This window comes from Coptis chinensis, chromosome 3 (assembly GCF_015680905.1).
Source record: "Coptis chinensis isolate HL-2020 chromosome 3, ASM1568090v1, whole genome shotgun sequence".
Classification (NCBI taxonomy): domain Eukaryota; kingdom Viridiplantae; phylum Streptophyta; class Magnoliopsida; order Ranunculales; family Ranunculaceae; genus Coptis; species Coptis chinensis.
The window spans coordinates 85540818-85562241 of record NC_141458.1 but is presented as its reverse complement, the minus strand read 5'-3'; the positions used below and the strand labels follow the sequence as shown (position 1 = coordinate 85562241).

General features: G+C 35.7%; 1 protein-coding gene and 1 pseudogene across 2 annotated transcripts; both read right to left on the bottom strand.

The window, feature by feature from the left end:
- Positions 1 to 526: 526 nt before the first annotated feature.
- Positions 527 to 1890, bottom strand: LOC147511271 (uncharacterized). The gene is made up of 7 exons (XM_086598414.1): positions 1806 to 1890; positions 1644 to 1725; positions 1429 to 1564; positions 1185 to 1339; positions 994 to 1114; positions 745 to 918; positions 527 to 649 (listed from the first exon to the last, which is right to left on the bottom strand). Exons 1-7 carry the CDS (start codon positions 1888 to 1890, stop codon positions 527 to 529), a joined length of 876 nt encoding a protein of 291 aa, XP_086454540.1.
- A 4695-nt stretch (positions 1891 to 6585) lies between these two features.
- LOC147511270 (ribonuclease 3-like protein 2) lies at positions 6586 to 10741 on the bottom strand (annotated as a pseudogene). Its single transcript, XR_015216039.1, has 4 exons — positions 10651 to 10741; positions 7357 to 7705; positions 7103 to 7264; positions 6586 to 7024 (listed from the first exon to the last, which is right to left on the bottom strand). The product of XR_015216039.1 is annotated as a ribonuclease 3-like protein 2 (transcript).
- Between the last annotated feature and the right edge of the window lie 10683 nt (positions 10742 to 21424).

Sequence of the window (21424 nt, the reverse complement as noted above, 5' to 3'; positions counted from 1 at the left end):
GGTAAAAGATAGATATAACAATAAAAAAGCTACTTATTGACCTTCTTTCCTTTTCACCTAAAGTCCTAAACCAACCAATTAAAATAGCATCTTTGTATGTTAGAACTTTGATATTTTACTTTATTAGAAACAGATCAATATTCGAGGCTAAGCAATATCAACGTATGAAAATTTGCTTTCTATTTGAGAATATTTTTTTGTGCTTCCGTGTAGTAATTAAGTTCAGGCAAATATTGTTTGAGCATTGTTTGGGTTATTTCTTGGATTATTTGATATTGAATATTTAGATCATATTTATATCATAATTTTCCAAGGTTTATGTGTGATAGATAACACATCTTTATTGTCAAAGATGTATGCTACTTCTCATAATGGGGTCCGAGTCTGAGCTGCATTATCTTCATCCTATATAATGATCTAGACTCTGACATTATTATCAAAAAAGTGATGAATGTATTATAATATCTTGATGATTAAGATAAAATCCTAATAAAAGAAAAACAATTATTCAACTACTGAGAACTATTTATTCCTCTCCAAAAGATTCTTCAATTGCTTGATACTCTGCTATCCTCATCACTTTACTCTTCATTTTTTTAGCTTTCTTTGATGGTCGAATTTCTTCAGTAATTTCTTTGGAAATCTGGTGCTGCATTTTAACATAACAATATATTGGTTATTTATTTTCTCAAAAATAGTAAATAAAATATTCGAAAGAGGAATTGCAATAAAATTTGAATATACCTTGGCATTTTCTGTCATTGATTCAGCATCTTTATTATCTTCAGATACCATATTTGTTATGGTAAATGATGGAAACTTTTCATGTATACTATATTTATTGAGTTTGACTTGAAATATCCAATCACTACTAGTATTTTTTTCAAGTTCTTTTCGAATGTCATCGAAATCTTGACCCTGCAAATTATATAATAAACAGTTAATAATAATTTAATATTGAAATAAAGTTAAACGTGTTTATGCTTTACTTGCCTTTTTCTCTAAATCAAGAACTTTTGCAATTGGTACTTTCACAATATCTTTTGCTTTGTTACTAAAAGCTACGAAAGCAGTCATTTCAGTTTCATCCTCAACCCGAATTTTTAAAAGGTATCTGTAAATTAAAACATTTAGAATATTTGTACTCAATATCCTTTTTATTAGAAATTTGTTGGAAGACTTACCTCTTTTTTGGTTTTAAATATTTTGCTCCACAATCTGTGCATGTATGTTCTGAACCACTATTAACGTGTTTTACAGTACATTTAACGCAAGTTTGGTAGTACCAGTTGGTCCCTAACAACTTAACAAATTTTCCTCTGCATGTGAAGAGCTTTCCCTGTAAAAAGTCATAGATTACAAAACTAACTATATAAATCATATGATATTGAAAATATATGAAAAATAATGTAATACTAAATGGCTAACCTGATTGGTTGGTTCCATCTCATATCTTATGAGTTCTTCTATTGTTATCCTGTCCTTGCTCATTTTTTCCTCTAATGAAATTGGTTCTTCGTTGTTTGTTTCTTCTATTCCAATTTTTTTATCGGGGTCTTCAAATCTTCACAATTGAAAAAGAGAATCATTATAGAAAATATGAATAATTGAAAATTTTGTAAATAAAACTGATCATAAATTACCTTTTTCTCATTTCATGAACATATTTTAATTCCAAATTTATGTAAAGCTTTGTTGCTGATGAGACACACACTTGGAATTGCACTATTAAATAGGAAACAATTTAGTATGATAGCAATTATTTTGGAAACTCATACAAAGATGATGTTAAAGTTTAAACTTACTTCCAATCTTTTTCAGAAATAGGGATGTCAGAATGACAATAACATTTTCTTGCTTGTTGCTTATATTAGCAATTGTATCGGACATTTGTCCCCATAAAGCCACGCTCTTCTCATAACCCCTATAGATTATCTCAAATTGTCAAATACAATTTAATAATAGATGAAAAAATTGCATACTTCTGAATTAATGTTTACCTTTCGTCTACCAAAGTAATTTCTCTGTAACCTTGTGGTTTTTTTTTACCAATTTTTTTCAAAATTGTTATTATATCTATATTACAAATATTGTTAGATCATTCGAATATGCATTATTAAAATATACAAAAAATAATAAGTTTGTAAAATACCTTTCAAGTCACATGCTGAGGCATATTCTGTTGCAAGGAATTTTTCGAATCCAACAAAAGTAAACTTGTAATTTTCAATACTCTTGTCATCTTCGTTGGTAGGAGTTACTATAGTTGCTTTTGTAAACAAAATTTTGTAGTTAAATCATACAGGACGATAACTCTTGTCTTCTTTGTCCACTTCAAATTTCTCAAAAGTATAAAATTTTCCCTCTTCTAGTTTTTCTCTAAATTTGTCTTTTAGGTTGTCTTGTACCTTGGCATGGATTTGATCTCCCTATGATTTCAAAATTAAAATATTAAGTAAACAAAAAGTGATTATTAATTAAATGTATATTTCTGACCTTTTCATCAATGAGAAGCATGTCTATTCCAAAAGTTTGTTTTCTGTTCAACGGATTAAAAGGGAACCACAATCTGCTGACACGTGCTTTCACTATACACTTGTCTATTTTTTTAGTTGAGCTCGGCAAGTCTTGTGTATTTATTTTCCATTGTGTAATGCCTGTGAAACAGTATTATAACATTATGAATTAGTTCCTTAACAAAAAACTATCAATATATATTGATTAAGCTATTATTAAATCAAATTGTTAATATACCTTTTCTTCAGTTAAAATCTATGTTTTAATGGGGCTGGTTTAGGTAAATCAATTACAGATTCCTAAAGCAATAAAATTATATTTAATTTTGAAGGTATGGTAGATTACCTACTCTTAAAGTTTCATTTCCAACAGTGTGTAATAGGAGTAAGTGTATTATCATGTAATTTAACTAATTGAGAAATTATTACGTAATAAATCACAAATAGACACTCGGGCACCACCATCTGGAAATTTGATGACTGGTATAAGATTCACGTCAAGTTCAGAAAGGTATTATTATCGTTTAGTGCTTGTGCTAAGGAGTTAAACAACTTGACCATAGGGAAAGGAGTGAAACTGGATCGAGATGCAGGGGCGTATCACCAGAAGAGATTGAGCTAATTATAGTTGAATCATCATCGCTGGCGAGGGTATGGGGAGGTAGGAGTAGGAGTTTACCCAGTGGATCGAATTGGAATTGAGTGCCTTGCTTGCCACAGTCTTATGATAAAACTCACCACTTCGAACGGAACTGGGACTAGGACTAGGGTGATGTGACTCCTTTTACGCTGATGTACCTTCAAAGACTGCATCGATGTGCCACCCGGTATCTGATCGGTTCTAACACGGGGTATTAAAGGAGGGAAAGATACTTTGCCATATCGAAATGCCCGCCCGACTCTTCGATCTTGCTCCTCCGGATGTCGATTTTTGGTCCCCCTATCATATAACAGGGGTAAGTGTTTGGAGAAATCCTGTAAGGGAACATCAAGTTCCTGCATGCTTTGCTCCCTTTGAGACCTTGACTCTGAACTACAGATCCTTTCTTGCAGCTGTTCATTCCTTTCATGAACCCACTATCTGAAAAGGGTGATTGTGAGGCATCCAGTATTCCTCATTGGCTGCTTAGCAATGGCAGAAGAGTGATCAGCGTTAGAGTGGACACAGACCCGGGATCTGGTCCCTCTTCCTGAGGGTAAGAAAGTTATAGGGTTTAAGTTGGTCTATAAAGTAAAGACTCACTCTGATGGCACACTTGAGCAGTACAGGAGGTAAGGGGGTACAGGAGGGACTGACCCGCTGGTTTTAACGTTTCGAATGTGGGTACTTGGAACATTATATTGTGTTCTGCTCTCATTTCTAAACCAAAATTTATGGTATAGAAAAGAGCCTTTAACAATCACAGCTATATCAGCTCAAATTGCCGTGGTACCACTTGGACATTTAATGGCTTCAACAATCACTAAACACGTATTCTTCAAGGGAACTCGATGGGAATTCACTATGAATCCAGGACCATTCAATGTCAGAGAGCATTTTTGATGACCATATTTGCTAACTCTGGTGCTGGAACAACATTATAATTAGAATGGAAAAAGAAAGGATTTTTTGGTTACTTGTCCATTAATAATTAATCAAATATTTTTTTAAAGAAAAGACTTATACTTATGGGATATTCAATAGTAGATCGTTCTATATCTTGAGTAGAGGTATTGTCATTATGATTTGAACTGTGTTGATCTTTTCTAAATTTGATTCGACGGTTCTTGAACCAATTCTCTATGTTATCTTCAGAAATTTGACCATGTACTGACAGTTGAGTTGTCAAAAGTTTGATTTCTTCCTTAGTATAATATAAACTCTTTTGATTAAATGCACTTTCAAATATCTGAAGGTGCATCGTTGTTGGTGACCATCGCTTTCTTGTAAACATAGCTACCTAGTAAGAACTCATAATCATGTTGGTGTGAAAGAGATAATGTCGTTCATTGTTAATGTGAAGTTGCTAAGAGAACTCGAGATGGTGCTTTCTATATACTGGGGAGGTATTGAAAGAAGACTTGTAGAAATAACACTTAGAAGTTCAAGAATTGGTCGCAACTTTTTTCTCCTGATTTGAAAATTAATATATAAAGGAATCTCCTGATTTGAGGAGAGTCTCTAGCTAAAAGAAGACTTGTAGAAAGAACTCGAGAATATGGAATACTTAGAAGATAGAAGTTCAAGAATTCCTCGTAGCTTTTTTCTTAGGAAACTAAATTAGGACTCTTCAAATTGTGTATAGATTAGGAAACTAAATTAGAACTCTTAACAGAAACATAATTAATTGGGACTCTTACTTACTATTATTATTATTTTTTTCTGACATGTGCTATTTTATATCTCTTTTGGAATCCCAAGAGAAAAGCTTGAATTGGAAAGACTGTCTGGGCTAGTAATGCATTGTGATCAGGACAACGCCCATCTTAAATTGGATTTTAAGAATATGTATTTATCTCTATTAGACCTGTCAGACTCAGAAGGGGCCAAAATTGTTTTGAATAAACACATGTATGGAGGTAAATTTGGATCATAACTCATTCAACCATTGGTTGTTGTAAGAGTCTAAGTGTGAAAGATGAGTTGGAGATAGAGCAAGATTGTTACTGATGGGGTTCCATATTTAGCATTTATAAGCTTTTTCTCTAGTGATCCCAGGGACGCTGAAATCGTGGTAAACCGTAGATATCACCAACCTGACAACCTCAATGATCAATATATGCGTTTGGCATTTGATATTAGTATCCATATTCCACAATATTAAGATACAAAGAAAAAATATCCGAATTTATAGAAGAACCATACAGTGAAGGACAATCATACCATTGTGAAATAAACATGCAGAAGATGATATCAACCAAAACTATAAATCATATATAGAAGCAACCATTCGGTTTTGTTTTCTCAGTCATTAAATGGGTTCCTAATATTAGTATAGATGATCAGCCATGTCAAATTTTGAGTGGACATAAATATCTTAAATACTCGGAACGCTCAATTTACACGTTAACCATGCGTTATGGACTCTGCCATTAACGGCTTTATTATGCTATCTATATTTGTTGATTCCAGTTCTGCTCATTTAATCATTCCCTCAATATTAGTGTTCTTGATCTCGCATTTACTCTACTTCCTTGACTAATGACTAAGATTTGATACAACCCGATCTGCGAGATAAATATGCACTCTAGGTTATCGAAAAAATGCTAAGAGTTTCCAGTAACACCTACCTAAAAGTAATGAAACCTATAAAGAAGAATAATGAGTCAAGAGAATAGGTGAGCATAGCATGCACTATCTCCACAAACCCTGGATGCATTATCTATACATTATTCATTCTTATTCTATGAACGGTGTCATATATCAATGTTTTCCATGCGTGTTTCAAATGAGACTTAAGTGTGAGTATCTTTGTTTCCAAAATCTGATTTTCTTTGTCTCTCATGTGGGCGTCTTTTCCCAGTACTGAAAATTTTGGAAAGTTTGGTGTAACTATTGTGATCCCCAAATCATAGCAGATGGGGTAGCCATTTTAGAAAGCTGCATGTTAGCTTAGTAGCTGTGAGATCTGTCAAGTTCCGCTCTTCCCACTTGATCCTGCAAGCCCGAGAAGAGAGCTTTCCAAAACGCCTATCAATCTTTTAGGAACTCTGAAAACTTGACTGCAATGTGTGAAGTGTGAAGAAGTATGTCGTACTGCAGAGTAAAATAAATAAAATGCAAATACCTGTGAGTGGAATAGGAGGATGAAGGGCATTATCTTTTTAATTAATGAAATAGATCGTGGAAAATGTTTGTACGTATTATCTATGATGGTCCAATATCGTTAATTTTCAAAATCGAATTTACATAATAAGTAGAATGACTCAGAATCTTGAGACCTTGAATCTGTCTACACAATAAACAAACTTGATAGGAAACATTACAATATGATCACCATTAGATAGACAATTCATACAATCTTGAAGACTTGCAACAATAGTTTCTAAAGTCATATTACATTTTCAACCAAAAAAAACTGCTACTGACATATTTCTGATTACTGCTGCTAGAGGAACAACGCCATTCAACCTTAAGCAAACTTAATATAGCTTTCCACGTCGAATGAAGTTAAACTTCCTATGATATTTGAGCATGCTCCAGTCCTCCTTGTATAAGATCCCATAGGATTCCACTCCATTTAGCAATTCACAACTGTCATTAGCCAAAATTAGCATAGACTTGTAAATTAACATTTTTTCCAAAGCTGATTTTGCTGCAATAAAGTTCGATGTCTCTTTCTGCTCAAACACGCTGAAGCCAAAAGCTTCCCATCCACCAAAATATTGGTAATATTATTTTCCCCATTCCTCCAATGTTTAATATCAACATTTTTCCCCTATTTCTGACAAAGCTCATAAAGCAATGTGACTGGTTGTTGTTGTAGATTCTCAAGCGCAACGATAGGCTCCAACAGTGGACTAAAGACCTACCATAAACATTACATAACTTTATAACTAACAAAAAATAAAAACAGCATCTTCAAAAACTCAGAGTAACTTTTTACCTCCCACATAAACTTCAAATCAAATTTGGCATCCACATATACAGCTGCAGCAACGGGTTCGACGATATCCGCTAGGACTTTTCGCGCTTTTACCTTTCCTCCATACGCTGAGATCTCCCTAGCTTGTTCTTCTTTTTTAATTGCTAAAGAAAATTCATTAACCTACCCAAACAATATACAAACCCGAATATCATAGCATGATCAAACCAAATATTTAAAGTTTAAAACCAACAGAATATTCGTAGCTTGTGTACCTTTGCATCAAGAGAAGGGGCATTGTGCCTAACAAAATGAAAAAGGCCATGTCGGACTGCAACGTGAGTAAGCTTTTCAGTGTTAATATTGGAAGCACAAAGAAGCCAGAGTTGGCCCGGATCAAGATCAGGGTATGTGATATATACAAAATTTGGAAAAGCAAGCCCCAAAGCAGCATCACCAACGAACTCTAAACGTTGGTAAGAATGTAAGATGGCGATGAGTCAGCAAAAGAAGAGTGAGTTAATGCTTTTGCCAATAGTGACTTGTCAGAGAACCTGTAATTCATAATCTGCTCAACTGTTTCAATTGACAACATGAAGTTGTCATCTTCTGTCATATCACAACCTGTAAATCAAATCAATAAGAAACAACATATTAAGCCCAAAGAACAAAAGGAACCGAAAAGAAAAATATGTAACCTGGAAAGCGTAAGCTTACATGGAAATTGGCGTACTTGTCCTGTGAGTTGTGAGAAAGTAACTCCTATTTTCTGGAGTAGAAAGTAGAAAAAGGCAAGATGTTGACGTAATGAGTGGAGTAACTGGTAAGATCATTGTTGCAGATCCTTCTTAAGATCATTATTGCACGTGTAATATTCCTCAGATCCTTCCACCTCGTTCTATTTTAGTTATTCCTTCAAAACCCCAATAACTTTACTTCTTAGAATACTTTCATACACGAAGAAGACGAAAATAGTTGAGGGAGAGTCGATGAATTATTTAAATAAAGGTGAACTGGTAAGGAAACAACCTTTGAGCTTGGACAAAGTACGTTGGTGGAAGTACAACTAATGTCCCTGTAGTTAAATCAAATTAAAAGTGAAGAGTTGAACCGTTAAAATGATCAATTATTAAGAAGTTGAAGAACTACATTAAGCAAACAATCAAACACTCTCAAAATTGCAAATATTACAATCGTGAAATTCGTAGTTCCATTCACGTACTCATATTATTGTTACCATTGACAAATCGAGTTTCTTCAAGGAGTAATTCAATGGAGACCAATAGATACCATACCACCATTTGCAACTAATAATCTCAAGAAACTATGAAAGTTTGTGTTGTATCGATGACCATTTTTCTACTCCCTAATACAATTAATGATATTCAACTACCAAACTTCCACAATAAAAAGGAGTTCCACATTGACTTTTCTCAAGCATCATAATATACAATTCCAACATTCTCTAGTCATTCACTGTCTCCTTATTCCTTTTTTCATTATTCAATTTCAAAACCTCATATATATAACACTCATAGTACCACTAAAGTAAACTACTCAGTCAAATCATTTACACGACACTTTAAACTATTGAATATTACTAACACTTCCTTCTGCCAGTAATAAAGTTCAACATTTTAAAACTTTAAATTTTGCAACTAATAACCACATATGACATACCTAACCAAAGACCGCAAATATGAAAATTTTCCTTCCAAACAATCAATTCAACTATAAACGAATACATCGAAAAGAAATAAATAAAAATACACAATCTTCAATAAGTTGAAGTAATGAAATAGTACCTTAGAATCATCAGATTTCCTTTTAATATTCTTTGTCAAATCATTGAAGAACACTTCTCACAGTACACCAATTCTTCACAAAAGACCCTCTACTATAACTACTACTTCCAATTCCAATTTTTCTCCTTCTCAACAAAATCTCAAAATACAATTCCTTTATTATTATTAGAGTAAAGAAGTTGTGGCCGAGAAATTTTGGTTATGAAGAATGGAGGAGAATTTCTGTTGATATGGGAGAGAATAAGATGCGATGGGAGATGAGAGAAAGAGGGGCGAACAATGGAAAATGGGGAAATTGGGCATGGATTTACTAAGCTGGGTTATCAAGAAAAATGGAAATTGGGTTACTTTCTTTGTTCTGGGTTCAACAATATTGCTTCAGTTTCAAAAACTATATCACCAGGGAAATGGATACTATCGTCATTAACTCAGGTGTCTCTTAAATCAACAAAATTATAAATTTGTGTCCTAAAATTTCTATAAATCAATCAAAGATTCGAGATGTCCATAAAAGCAAACAAAACAAACAAATGGGTATTCTAAAAAACAATCATCAATCCAAAATTCCAATAAGAAATCACTTGAGCAAATACACCAATATCACCAAAGGGGTATTATCATTATGCAAACAAAAACCGATTTGAAAGACATACTTGGTTGAAAAGGGTAGAAGAAGAAGAGATCTTAAACCCATAGCTTAGCGTGTGCAAATCAAAAACTCATAAAAGAAACACTGTTGAAAAAACAAAGCATTGCAATTTGGTAGTGAAATCAATTTACTTGGGACTTAAGTAATGGTTATAAGAACAAAATATATGAGATAAACTAACACCAACTAATTCTTTTTGACTATTGGCATGCCATAGTTAGGTCCATATACACGACCCTCTTTCTCAACTCCTCAAGAAAGGGAATTCTTGAGGTTGCAAAGAACATACCGCAATTCCAAATTCAAGATGTGCCTGCAAATTTCCTACTTGATGAGCGAGTACAGTGGACTTAATCTTCTTATTTATCTAAAAGAGATACCCAGTCTCGAGCAAAGGAAATAGATAAGATGAACTGACTTGAAGTATCTCCATCTTCATATTTGTCTGTCGTAGTTGAGTTGACTGAAGGTGCAACTGTCTCTCAATTCATCAACCTTCAAAGAAGACGTCAGTATTACAAAAACTGTGGTTGTGTGCGTGTGCATGCGTTCGCGTTCGTGTGCATTAAATAAGAAATCAAAGAATTGAATCTACAATAGGAACCTATCAATATTCAACAAAAATGATAAGTATATGTCAATCTTAAGTCATATATACTCATTACATTTATTGTTAGAACATACAATGTGAATCCTTTTGTCAACAAAATGAACAATAAATGGCGTTCATCAAAATAGTGAAGTAGGCATAAAATGAGATAAGTATATTTAAACCAAAAAAGAGCTTACCCTGATCAATGGTATTGATGCTTTCACCAATTACGCTGATAATTCTTCGTTTACCACACGAAGGTGGGAATTTGTCAACAAAATGAACAATAAATGGCGTTCATCAAAATAGTGAAGTAGGCATAAAATGAGATCAGTATATTTAAACCAAAAAAGAGCTTACCCTGATAAATGGTATTGACGCTTTCACCAATTACACTGATAATTCTTCGTTTACCACACGAAGGTGGGAATTTGTCAACAAAATGAACAATAAATGGCGTTCATCAAAATAGTGAAGTAGGCATAAAATGAGATAAGTATATTTAAACCAAAAAAGAGCTTACCCTGATCAATGGTATTGACGCTTTCACCAATTACGCTGATAATTCTTCGTTCACCACACGAAGGTGGGGAGTCCCTGTCCAGTCCTTGCATCTCTTATGTAGCTCTGGATGGAATCCAATGATGTCTTAAATTCACCAAAGCATACCTTGTATGACATTTGCATTTTTTTTTTCTCTCTCGATGAAAGAGAGAACATGGAATATGACTTGCCAATGACTTCCACCACCTAACAAAGCACTGAAAGTCCACAAATAAACGAACTGATTAGTGCAGAGCACTTGAGTAGCTAAACAAAGGCGGACAACTATGGCGAGTCAGCATACTCCATTGAGTTCTAAGATACCAATTACATTTGGTGTCATGTGTGTGGTGTGCAAAACTTAGGTATTCCAATATTGTTTTATAATCCCCTTAGTAAAAAAAATCAAAGTAGCTTTTGGTGAAGGATATCCACTGTCAAAGCATCCTTTGGTTGCACGAAATCTAAATAATTCAAAAAAAATGTGGCTCTTGTTTCTAATGAAATTAAGCAAGGGTAATATTACAAATGTTTCAATGGATGATGCTTTCTTCAGTTTATGTTAAAAAGGAGTGATGGATACTGGTTGCCTTTACATATTGAAATGGTCTAAAGAGCTGATGCAATAAGAGAACCAATGACGACAATTTAATGTGACTCAGATTTTTGTATGAGGATAAAAGCGTACGAAAAGTAATCATACCTTTAAGCCCCAAAATCAATGCCAAAGAAAGAAACTTTTATCTCCGTGTCTTCTTCAGTTCAACAATGGTTCGTTTGAGTTCTTAAAAAAGTGGGAGATTGATCGAGTCAAAAAGCAGAAAGGGGCGTCATCGTCTTTTCAGATTGGATATTCGGTTTCGGAGAAGATCAACAGAGGGAAGAGATGGAGTAAACCCAAAAATATCTCGGTTAGTGTTTTGTTTGCTCCGCGAGACTGAAAATTTTATTTCCGCTTTAGTTTCCTGATTTCTCGTAATCCCCCTGGTCGACGTGGACACCTTTAGAACGCTTGGAAAGGGACTGCTATTATATATATAAAGAGAAGAGATAACACACCATGGAGCCCTTAGTTAACATATTGAAGCCAACATTTGGTATTGGTCGTGTGGAATTGCAGTAGGATCATAAGCAGATGGTTGGAAGAAACCATTATCAATTGGCTTGGGATCTTCCAATTGGGCAAGGAAGAGGTGTTTCTGACCTGTTGTTGCTATATTGCTCTAATTATCTTGCAACTCTCTGCTTTTTAATGGTTGCTGCATGCTGACAACAGGATGTTCTTTGTACTGCTGATATCTCTTTCATAAATAAAATTTTATATTTTCCGTTAAATGAAGTCCTAGCTGACAATGTCGCGTCCGATCCTTGTGTGAACTTTATGCAATTTTGTATCGTGTGCCAAGTGGCCGTGACTCCAGAGATCTTAAGTTCTTTTTATGCTAAATAAACTTAGCATCGTGCATTTTGATTGTGAATAAACTCAGCCTCAAGAAATTCTCTCTGATTGTTTTATGCTAATTGAACTTAGCATGAAAACACTGAAAAACTGTCAAATGCAGATGTGAAAAATATGCATTACAATATTATTGCGAATGGTATGTTACAGTGTTAGTTGGTAAGTTTTTTTTAATGTCAGAGAGCATAAAAGCATAAAGGGTTCCTAATGACTTCATTCATCTATTTGAACTTGGTATACCATTTCTTCGCCCTTCCTATTTACTAAGGTAACGAACTAATGGAGGGGAATACAAGTCCCTACCTGGTGGCCCAAGCAATAGTATTTGCTACTGAGCCGTCTTTTTTCTGTTTAAACATCCTAGAACCTAGGTTAACTTCTAATGCTATTCTAGGTCCCTATCCTTGAGAATGTCTACTGGAAGGAACTTGGCCTTCTTGTCTTCGTCTGAGTTGCGTTCCTTGCCCTGCAGATTACTTAGATACATTTGCTCAAACGGTCCAGTTGTTAGCAGATGCTTAAAACCCACCTCCTGGTTTTGTAAATCAATGATCTAATCGAAGACCTACTTTACCACCTTCATTCCTTCTGACCGCAGAACTAGACAACCTGTTTGACTGCCTACTGGATTTTGAACTTAATGCGGGTATTTTTGAGTTCAACCTTGTTTTCAGTTCTGACTTCTGACTTCTGACCAAGAATGTTAACTCGAAGCGTCCACTGGAATTGGAATTGCAACTGCAACTTACAGTGACTCAAAGTTGGTTTACCATTTTACCTACACAAATAACAAAGTTGCCCTTTTTAGCCCTCAAGTGTCAAGGCATTCGGATTTCGGACACAAGGCAAAAAAGTTGGTGTGGCAACTGGCAATAACTAAAAGTGAAATCGTTCCCAAGTCAGAAACACACTATATATTATTACAAATCCTAAAAACCAACTAGCACCATCTTCTTCTTCTGTACTGTTGTCTCTTGGGAGTCTTCAAGTTAAGAGTCTCCATTTGATCTGCAAGCACTCAACCATGGATTTCACCTCATCTCCTTCCACCCCGTAAGCACTCCTTTTTTTAGTTTACTATTTTATCCATTACTTGCTTTTTTGTTGAGTATATTGCTCACTGTGAATATCATGCTAGCTTTAGTTTGTTTGTCTTATTTAGTTGCCAATTTATGTTATGCTTTGCTAATAAAGCTGTGATTTTTTCTCTGTTGTTCTTGTTTGGATGAATAAAAAGTAGGCCCTTGAGATGAATAAAAGTTGAAAGTTTTAAGTACACGCTAGAAATTCCCACAATGGTTGTAAGTACCCTCCGTTCTATATTTCATATTACTATAGCACACGTGTCCACACACTAGGTCGTAATTCACCAGTTCATACCAAGCCATTAGAACGTATCGACGACCCAAACCCAGTCGTCCCAAACAGCAGTTACAGCCATATATGGAAGCAAATGATCTAGCGCAATCCTGGAGTTCAGTCAATGCAATCCTGATGTTACATTTACTTTGTAACATCAGGAGTAATGTCAAATCATTAAAGTAGCACAAAATATGGATCTACACTTGATAACGGCCTGGAGCAAATAAGGAAGGTCAACTCAAACATCTATAAGTATAGAGAGATGAACTACGTAAGGCTTGATTCAAGATTACCCGGAGAAACTTGATACGAAGGCAACTCTTATCCCACAAAAGAGTGCAGCCATTCCCTATCAATCCCAACCTCAGGTCGTAGACCCAAAATACCAAACCTCTACATTGGCGCCGTCTGCCAGTTCGTTTCCTTGAGAAAACACAAACCATTTTCTCAAGCCCACGAAGCTGGTCATAAAACCACCATGGAAGCACAACTACAAGCCTTAGCAGATCAGATGAAGACTCTTCAAGATTCGTTCATAGCCATGCAGCAAGAAAACCAAACAATGAGCGAGCAAACCACTTCCAACACCAATAACGACACTCCAGACGCAGTGGAGCATAACGCAGTCACAACCCTCACTACTAAAAAATTGACATTTCCCGACGGATCCAAAATAGATATGCCTACGGATCCAGTCCATAATTCTATTGCTGATGTACAATATCCGCCGGCAAAAAAAGCCCAGTCCGATACCTAACTTTTCATCTATTCCAACCCGGTGGCGGGTTTTTTAGGGATCTAATCCGCAGCAAATTGAACCCTAAAATCCCAAATTTCTTCTTGGTGGCTCTATTGTTCTTTAGACAATAAAAAATTCAAGAAACCGTCGGCTTACATTTAGGCTGAAAAATCTCCCCAAAAATTTCTTCTCGGTGGCTCTATTGTTTCAAGAAAAGAAAGTTTTTCCTTAATTTTTTAAGACGGCGATTCACGATTCACTGTGAGTTTGAAGACGGTACTTTTCAATCTCAAACTTGATTATTCAATTATTTAAAATGAATAAACTTTAAATAGTTTGGTTTTGCAACTTGATTTTTCTGTCTAGGTTCGAAAGTGATTATTCAATCTCAAACACAAACTTTCCTTCTCTCTCTCGCAATTGTGGTAACCTTCTCACTTCTTAATTTGGTTTAGTATAATAAAATCGATTATTTGTTTTTCCTTGGCATGTTTTAATTTACAGCTTCTCGTATCTTTGCAACTTCATTTCGGTCTGTCTCCGCTCCTTGTAGAAAGCGAATTAATTTAACATGTATACAGTTTTATTATAGCCAATACTTAAACACCTGAAATTCTGTCTTATTTGCAAGAGTTGTAGTAAGTAATAATAATGCATACCGTTCCTTCCAATGACCTCCGTTGAAGAATACCACATCATCTTGAAGAAGCCGAGCTAGCGAACATTATAGACACGTTTGTCCGGTTGCATCCGACACAACAAATGTCCATTGAAGCGAGGCCAATGCATCCTTCAGTCTTGTGAGACTCTAGGACCACTAGATTCAAATCCATAACTTGATTCTTCGGATGTCCTTATGCATCCCTTCCCATTCCTCGTTCCTCTCTTCGAATTCTTACTTTTATCACCCGATGACTTTACACGGGACTTAGTATTACCCTCTTCAAGATAATTTGGGTGCTTGATTTTAGTGGTTTATTTCCATTGATTTTATTACCGCTTTTATACCGAATTTAATTGCTAGGACACTAGACGTCTTCCTCTTTAATGAGTTTTATCTCTCAGAAATCTCTCCCCTCATTCGCTTTCTTAAAAACTAAAAGCCCAAAAAAAAGAGCTCCCTCTCTCGATTATCTATCCATCCACCGATTATTATTCATTACTTAAAACCACTACTATGAAACTAGATAAACCTGAAAACTCAGAAGAAGAAAATGGGAATAAAAAGAAATTGAGCTGTTTTGATGTGTTTGTTTGTTTGGGTGTGTTGAGATACTGGAGTGCTACTTCTAATATTATAAGTGATTGTGATGAAGTTTTCAATTATTGGGAACCTCTTCATTATGTGTTGTATAAATCTGGGTTCCAAACTTGGGAGTATAGGTATATTTTTTTTTTATATTTATTTGCATTTAATGTAGAAATTGGGTGATGGAGTTTATATTTGAATTCATGAATTTTTTAGCCAAGGGTATTTGTATGTGTAATGTTCTGTGTATTGCTTTTGTCGATATTATAAATGAGCAATCTTTATATACTTGTCTGAGTGTTGTATGGTTTGATATATGTGTAGTGCAACTAGAATGATATTTAATGGAGTGATCAATGTCTGTGAATGAGAAAGTATGCTAGTCTCGTGATTTTCGCCTATATAAACTGGTTCATCTGATTTCTTTGTGCCTAATTATTTGATTTGGTTGATGCTTCTTACATACTAGCTTTTCTTTGTTATATATAGTGGTATGGATGCTTTCGCTTCATCGATAGATAAGAGTTGGATTTCCTTAAAATATCCAGATAAGCGTTTTATAGCTGATTTAGAGAAATTTGTGGAATTCACGAAGATACACCATCGTAATAAAAAGGTCATACCCTGTCCATGTGGCAAATGCCTAAACCAAGGCCCGGCCAAGACCCATGATGACGTCAAAGTAGATTGTTTTAGGCATGGCTTTGACGAAACATATAATGTGTGGTTCGTGCATGGTGAAGTAGCACAAAATCAGTATGTTGAACAAGGATTAGGTTTTCGTGATAATGCATATAATGAAACGGACATGGCTAATGCCCTTAACACTGTGGTGGGGGAACTTGGTGGTGATAATTTGGATACGCTAATGGGAGAACATAATGAACAAAATGACTTATTTGAAGATGTTAAGTTTAGTTCTAATTTGCGTAAGGCGATGAGTGAATTGTATGCTGGAAATAAGGACTTCACCGTTCTTAGATTTGTAGTGAAATTATTTAATTTGAAGATCACACATGGGTGGACTGACCAAAGTTTTACTGCATTGCTTCAACTATTTCAGTTGGTGCTTCCAAGTGGGAATAACACGCCAAAAAATATGTATCATCACGGATAAGATAATCAAAGATTTAGGATTGAAGTATGATAAAATTGATCGTCTGTAAATGATTGTATGCTATACTTGGGGAGACTACAAATCTAAGGTTTCTTGTCATATTTGTGGGGTCTCGAGGTTTAAAACTTTAAGCATTGAGGAAAGAAAGAAAGGGGGTCGTCCGGTGCTACTAAGATTTTAAGATATTTTCCACTAGAAGATAGGTTAAAGAGATTATATAGAGTGGATTGGGTAGCAAAGGCTATCGTTGGCATTCAACCGGAAAGTCCCTCCGTGTACTTTGGGGCATCCAAATGACTCACGGGAATGGAAGCTAATTGATACACAATACCAGATTTTTGCTCACCCGAGCCTCAAAATGTCCGTTTGGGGCTAGCAACCGATGGCTTCAATCCTTTTGGGTTATTAAGCTCATTGCATAGTTAAGTGGGTCTGTGATGTGTGTGACTTACAACCTTCCACCTTGGTTGTGCATGAAACCCCAATTCACTATGCTCACAACACTCATCGAAGGTCCAAAACAGCCAGGGAAAGATATTCATGTGTTTTTGCAACCATTGGTCAAAGAGTTGAATGACTTGTGGCATGAAGGGGTAATGGTAAAAGATGCATCAAAAGGAGACGTATTTAAAATGCGGTCTGTTTTGATGTGGACAATACATGACCTTCCAGCTTATGGAAATATCTCCGGTTGTAAGACTAAAGGAAAACTTGGTTGTCCAGCTTGTGGTCCAAAGACTGCTTCTTTTTGGCTTCGCAATGGAGGTAAGCATGTGTACATGAGAAGCAGACGTTGGTTGCCTTTGTTAGATGAAGCCAGAAATGATACAAGAGAAAGCACCTATGATAAAACTCAAGAGCTAGAGGAGCCACCAGCAAGGCTAACTGGGATCGAGGTTGATACTATGACAAAGAACTTAAAAGCAAAAGTTGGGAAAGGCAAATAGAAACACAATGTTACCGAAAGTCGCGATGATAACCGAAAAATGAAGGTGAATCGCGTGTTTTACCAATAGGTCGATTCTTTGGGTTGGATTATTGGAAGTACATTCCAGTCCCTCATAACTTTGATGTCATGCATATCGAGAAGAATTTTTGTGAAATCTTGATTGCAATGATGCTTAATTCGAAAGAGAAGACCAAGGATAATGACAAGGCACGCAAAGACTTGAAGCTTTTGAAAATTAAAAGGAGGTATTGGTTATCCCAGGTGAATGGTAAAACTGTTATGAAGCCGGGAATTTTTTGGCTTAACAAAGTGGAGAAGAAATGCTTTCTTGATACATTGCGCAATCTGAGTGTGCCCGTTGGTTTTAGTAGTAATTGGTCTAATATTGTCAAGGCTGATTCAGTAGATTTAAAGGGATTGAAGTCACATGACTATCACATCTTGATGCAGCACTTGCTCCCGGTAGCGATTCAACATGCCTATAGAGATGGCAGCAGAAAGGAAGCTCGATCCATCATCAAAAGCATTTGTACTTTTTTTGGTGCTTTATGTGCTAGAACAATAGATGTCGAAACACTCAATGTACTTGAAAGAAATATGATTAAGACATTGTGTGCACTCGAGAGACATTGCCCTCCATCACTTTTTGGTATCATGATGCATTTGCCCATTCACCTTGCTTCGGGAGGCTCGTGAATGTGGTCCCGCTTTAAGCGAGATGGATGTATACATTCGAAAGGTATTAGTTTTGTAATTGTTGTCTTGAAAATTCTGTTTCCTATTAATGTGATTCCTATAATGTGTTCCTTGTCGTTTAAAGGATGATGAAGACTTATAAGGGATCCGTCTCAAACAAAGCACGTCCCGAGGGCTGTATTGCGGAGCGCTACTTGAAAGAAGAGACCCTTATTCATTGTGCAGGCTATAAAGGAGGGGGTGGTATTCTAGAGAAACTTGATAGGATGGCTGAAAATGAAGCTCCACAGTATCGAGAGGGGTACAAGCCTATTTTGTTCAAGTGTGATTGGGTAAAATGCTCCCAAACTGGTGTGAAAATAGATGTAGAAGCAAACCTCAAATTGGTGAACTTGTCTAACCTAATGAGTTCAGACCACATGGCTGATGAACCGTTTATTTTCGCAGAGCGTGCTGCACAGGTTTTTTATTCGAGGGATCCAATGGATCCTGATTGGCATGTAGTCATAGAGGTTCCAAAAAAGTTGTATTCTGATCATGATGAAGTGTGTCTGCTATCAGATGATAGAACGATAAATATTAATATTGATATAGGAGGGCCTTCCAATGTGGAAGCCGTGGAGGATGATCTAGTACCTAATGACCCAGAAGATGTGTTTGTGGTTGTTGAGAATAGGAGAAATAAAAAGAGACAAAGATCTAATAGACCTTAGACCATTTATTTGTTGGTTATTGCATTATATAAAATTAAACTATTTGGTTATGTCCTTATGTCATTGGTTATGTCCTTATGTCATTAAACTATTATAATTGATTGTGAAGTGTCATCATGGGAGCAGAAAATCAGCACAAGTATAGGATTAATAACTTCTTTTTCCCTATGTTATGTTATTAGAATCTTATAATTTGACTGTATGCTCTCTTTGAAATGTCATTGTTTTCTTTATTTTCTTTTGCTTTTTGCTTCATGAAATTCCACATTTTATTTAGTGAACATCGACACTCACTACTCACCTGGTGGTTCAAACTCACTGGATGATGATCAGCTCAATGAAGACATGGGTAATTAATTTCAGTTTAACATTTAAGATTTCTTTTAATAATTATGTATGGTACAAGCTTAAAATGTTGTTTGTTTGTACAGGTGATGATGCCACAAACATTCCGAGTTCATCCGTAGCTGCATCTTCTAAAAAAAGAGGCCCTTCAATTGGCATCGAAGAAATTGAGGGTCAACCACGTCCGAAACTTGTAATGCAGACTAACCGAAAAGGCCAACCAGTCACACCCATAGACGTTGTTAGTGAATTTGGTACAAGATTGGGATACATTGCTCGTCGAGACTTTCCAGTATGCTATGAGAATTGGCGACATATTGGTAAGGATCTCAAAGACAAAGTTGTTAAGACTTTGGGACGCCAATTTGTGTTTGAATATGAGAAGACGATAGACACCTTGACTACACAAGGCGTAAACCGAATGAAGCATGGAGGAACTACAAGCACACGCTTGTATGAAACTTTTGTCAAAGATGAAGATCCTTCCTTAGTGAAAGAAGTTAGCGCCGTAACATTCCCTTGGAGGATTGGCACAAATTTGTTGATTATTGCAATACGAGATAAGTTTAAGGTATGTGTCAATGTTTTAATAGGTAGTGCTTCATGTTAGTTTGATTTGACATTGCTTTAAATATGTAGGCCATGAGTACAAGGAACAAACTGAATCGCGAAAGCAACGGATCATGCCTTCATCTCTTGGCGTAACTTCAGTTGCTATAGCTCGGAATGAGCTAGCTTTGGAGAAAGGTATTCTGAATCGGAGATTACAAGGGCGGACTCCTATATGCTTATTCATAAACCAAAGGAAACCGCTCCACAAAGCCGAAGTATTGGTTAGTGTTTTAGTATGTATTTAGCTTATATATACATCTTTAGTTTAAAATGAATGACTTTCATCTTATTTTTGTAATTTTAATGAGAATTCGATTAAGAATCACATCTCTCGAGCATCCGTGAGTCGCAATATGATTTGTCCGAGACGAATTGCTACGGGTATAGTTGTTTCAATATCATGATAGGTATTTATTTTAGTTTTGGTACTTGTTATGAATTGCTCAATGAAAACAATTGGTTGGGCGGATAAAAGAGGTCGTTTCGAGGTCTAGGTACGTGGGTTTGTAAAACTATATCTGCGAAAGGAGACTCTTTGATGAAAAAGAATGATGGCTTGATGGAGGCAAATACTCTCCTTGAGAGGAGGATCGAAACTATAGAGGCGAATATGGATGCTAAAATGTGGAGGCACGTGGAAGAGGTTAGAGGCCTGTTTATGAGCCAAAGAGGAACTTTCAACGACAATGTTCCATCGCCACATTCTCATGCTAGTCGTCACAGTACTGCTCCAGTAACTATCAATAACTTAACTTTCTCTTTTTATAGACAATATCATTGCCTTTCTATTTCTTTGTCTTTCTATAGCTTTGTTCTTTACTCTTTTCTTTTTGTTTCTTTTGGCCCTTTTTGTTGTTTATTAACTCATGCACAAAGTAATGGTATTATCATTACCAATAATGCATTCCAGAAAATTGTCCTCATTAAGACACCTGTGAACAAGTTTGGTTTGCAGGAGCACCATTGCTATAGACCTTCTTGAATGTGGAGTAACACTTACAGTTAAAAACAGTTACAGTTACAGTTACAGTTACAGTTAAAAACAGTTAAACTAGCCGGCTTACCGAGGTCATAATGATGTTTGATTTACCGAGTCACGGCTGGACAAACATATATGTAGATCAATTGTGTCTTTACAGTAAGATAATAAATATCAGGTTAGTAAAGATTTAATGACATGGCCTAATTACCACATAGTATTTTATCACCAAATAGTTACAATACTATTATGAGCTAATAAGTCTTTACTAGCCTAAGCTTCAAATCGGAAACAATTTTTGTTTTATCGAAGATTAATGAGTAAAAAATAGTAGTATAATTATGACACCATTCCAGTCTCTGTTTATACTCTCGCTAAGGCTTTTAAGGATACTCAAGATAATATGAATACTGACTAGAAACTGAAAAAAGTGAACTTTGATATCTAACAGACTTACTACTTAGAGGAAAGGGGCTCGAGCTGGGGGCTTGAGCTGGGGCTCGCGCTTCTGCAGCGCCTTTGATGTGGTCGATC